The sequence below is a fragment of the Lipotes vexillifer genome, unplaced genomic scaffold (genome assembly GCF_000442215.2).
Source record: "Lipotes vexillifer unplaced genomic scaffold, Lipotes_vexillifer_v1.1 scaffold1201, whole genome shotgun sequence".
NCBI lineage: Eukaryota > Metazoa > Chordata > Mammalia > Artiodactyla > Lipotidae > Lipotes > Lipotes vexillifer.
Genome location: NW_006783542.1, coordinates 1,251,434 through 1,254,527, shown reverse-complemented (window position 1 = coordinate 1,254,527; position 3,094 = coordinate 1,251,434). Strand labels below are relative to the sequence as shown.

General features: G+C 64.1%; 1 protein-coding gene across 1 annotated transcript in view; it reads right to left on the bottom strand.

The window, feature by feature from the left end:
- IGFN1 (immunoglobulin like and fibronectin type III domain containing 1) overlaps window positions 1-3,094 on the bottom strand; it is a 76,126-nt gene that overhangs the window by 19,579 nt on the left and 53,453 nt on the right. The window contains 2 exon segments of the mRNA XM_007472405.1: window positions 2,001-2,051; window positions 2,377-2,618. Coding sequence (XP_007472467.1) covers window positions 2,001-2,051; window positions 2,377-2,618 — 293 coding nt within the window.

The window sequence follows — 3,094 nt, the reverse complement described above, 5'->3', positions numbered from 1 at the left end:
CCCTCCTCCGCCCTCGCCAGGCTCTGTGCAGGCACTCCTCTCCCCACCCCCAGCTCCCCGCTCCCAGGGCAGCTCTAGGCTGAAAGGTGAGGAGTCCAGCCCCAGCTGGCTCCCCTTCCTGCCAGCTCTGCTCCCAGCAGGGCCCCTACCTGGGGCAAGGGAGGGACAGAAACGGACAGAGAAAAGGCCCCCTGGACCTCAGGCCCCGGGGAACTCTGGGGACACAGGCGGCCCCAAGTCTTCCCTCCACCACTTCACTCCACACGCATTGGTGACGGGCCCAGGAAGGGTGTGAGTCCCGGACTGGCCCCTGCCCTCCCAGCTCCCACCCCAAAGGGGAGCAGCCTTTCCCGGGGAGGCCTGAGAGCCCCTCGCCTCTGCCTCGTGCTGCCTGGTGGGCGGCCGGGCTCAGGAACCCGGCCCTGCGCTTCCCGCCTGCCCTCACGATGTCCGTGGCCACCCTCAGGCCAGCCTGGCACAGGAGGTACCACAGAGGCTAATCGCCCGCCCCTACTGTCCTGAGGATGGGAGGGCACAGCTGTACCTCGTGGTGACAGGACATGTTCCCCACCTCATGCCTGGCACGTCTGCAGGTGGCTGTCGGGTGACCGGAACCTCCCAGCTCAGGAGAGGCGCCCACTGAGGGGTACCCTCCCACCCTACCCTATCCGTACTTTGACCTGGGCCCCGGCGGGCAGCTGTGCGTCCTGGCAGAGCCCCTCCTCATCTGTAAAATAGGCAGGGACACCCCTCGTGAGACGGTCCTGAGAAATACGTGAGGTTGCGGGATCAGGACCCAGGACACACAGAAGTGCTGACTCGGTGGCCAGTCACTTCCTCCTGTCTCTCCAGCTAGAAGATGGCCCTGTGCCCCTCACAGTAAGGGGGTGTCTCAGGATGACCTGAGCCATGCTCCTCTCTCTGGAGCAGGCCCAGCACCAGGTCCTCAAAGTGTGAGTCATGGAACCCAAGGATCTCCCTGGAGCTGGGCAAGGAGGAGGGCTGTTCCTGGAGGGTGGGGTCTAGCCCACCAGGCCCACTCTGTCTGAGTGGCTCCACTTTTATCTGCTTTAGGTATTAGGGCTTCAAATGCTGTTATTTGAAAAGAAATTTTTGGTGCCCCGAAACCTTGAAGTCTTTTCTTTATAACCTCTCATTTGTTAGACTGGAAAACACAGGCCCCATCACACAGAACGAGATGCAGGGCCCGGCACTGTGGCCAAAGCTCTTGTGGCTACAGGTGGGCCAGGTCAAGGCCTGGGGCAGGTGGCTACTAACACCAGGGGCTGAGCCCAACTGCCCTTCCCCAGGCAGGGGGTAGGGGTACTGGCCTCCCGGGCAGCGTTCAAACTCAGGGCTCAGCTGTCAACACCCGAGGGGCAGAGCATCAGTCCCCAGCTCCCACCTTCCTGGGTCCTGGGGGCCCTGGGTGGGTACCACGCCAGGACAAGGGGAGAGCTCAGAGCCCCAGCAAGTGGACTCAGCCTGGACCCTGTGAGCTCAGTGACGTCACCAAGCCCAGGGGGGTCTGGACACAACCAGGGCACCCAGGGCCCCTTCCACTAGGGAGAGAGGGAGAGGCCCTGTGTCCAGGAGGTCAAGTCAGTCGAGAAAAGGCTTGGAACACACAAACTGGCACCTGGAGCCAGGTGCCGAGGGACACGGGCCCTGCCCGCAGGTTACTACCCAGGGAGCTGGTATGCGCTGTATCTTGATTTGTGGACATTTATCAAAGCTCTTCACTACTGAGGTCTGTGCATTTGACTGTATGTAAAACACACGTCAATGGCTCAAAGTCCTCGAGGGGGACAGACTCAGATGGAGGGAAAGGATGGACTGGGGCCCGCAGACAGCTCTGTGCCCTCTGACAAAGGCAGCCCAGGGAGACAGGACAGCACAGGGAGGTGGGTGCGGCCCCTTGTCGGAGCAGGGGCCTGGGAGCCACGATTCTCTGCCCAGAAGCCAGGGCCAGACATACCCATCTGCGTGCACACAATTACCAGAATCTGTCCCGCCCAGGCCACGCTCCAGCTCGGAGGCCTCCCCAGGACCTACACGCCGGGCAGTCCAGGTGAGCACGCTGTTGGCCCCTTTTGGTCCTCAGCCCCAGCTGCGGGGAGGGCCTGGCGGCAAGGCGGGCAGAATCGTCCCGCGTTACAGGAGGGTTTGTCCGCCTGCAGAGTCATCTCCCTGCAGCCCACTGCCTGGCCTCCCTCCTTCGGTGCCCGGGCCCACCACCTGCCGGGCCCTCACGGAGAAGGGCTGGGGAGCACCCAGACGACAGGGTGTGAGCTGCCGGGCGGCGTGGGGAGGCTGGCTGGGCGCCACGTCTCCTTGCTTGGGAAGCTGGGAGCAAGCACCGGCAGCTCCCCTTACGCAGGCGGGGGCTGACTGCTGCCTCCGCCAGGCTCTCGCTGCGGCTGCCACGCCAGCCCCACCCCACGAGCCTCCTCAGGCCTGGGGGCGGGGAAAGGCCTTGCGCGTGCGCAGTGCACTCTTCCTGGGAGTCCGGAGCCCGCACCCTGGGCCTGGCCTCCAGGTGAGGCCGGGCAGCCTTGCCTGGCTCTGGAAGAGGAGGCTCCCGGGGCGGGGCGGCAGCTCCCTGGGCGAGGCCAGGCCTGGGGGACGGGCGGGTCCACTAGCTGCAGCCTCCAGCAAACGACAAAGCCACACCTCTCTTACCTGGACCGGGTGAGACCTCCTCAGCCCACCTCCCTGGGCCAAACCCACTTCCCGCCTTCCCTCGCCTCTCCTCTCCGTAATATGGCCCGACTGGCCCTTGCCCTCTGGTAACAGGAACCAGCCGGCTTCTCCCACTGCAGGGGGCAGGCCAGCACTGTCCCACCGGCGAAGGAACAGAGGGGCCCAGGCAGGGCCCCGCCCCAGGGGCTGATGGGCAGCTTGACAGTGCCTGTGATGCTGCAAGGATGTGCCAACATGGACCAACTCCCTAATCATTAAAAAAACAAAACAAAACCAACTTCTCAGGAAGGAGTTTGAAAACGGTAAGCTCAGCAGAACGGGGTCTCCCTCCCCAGCAAGCTCAGGAGCGGAGGGAGGGACCCGCCTGTCCTCCTGGCCTGCTGCTCCCCCC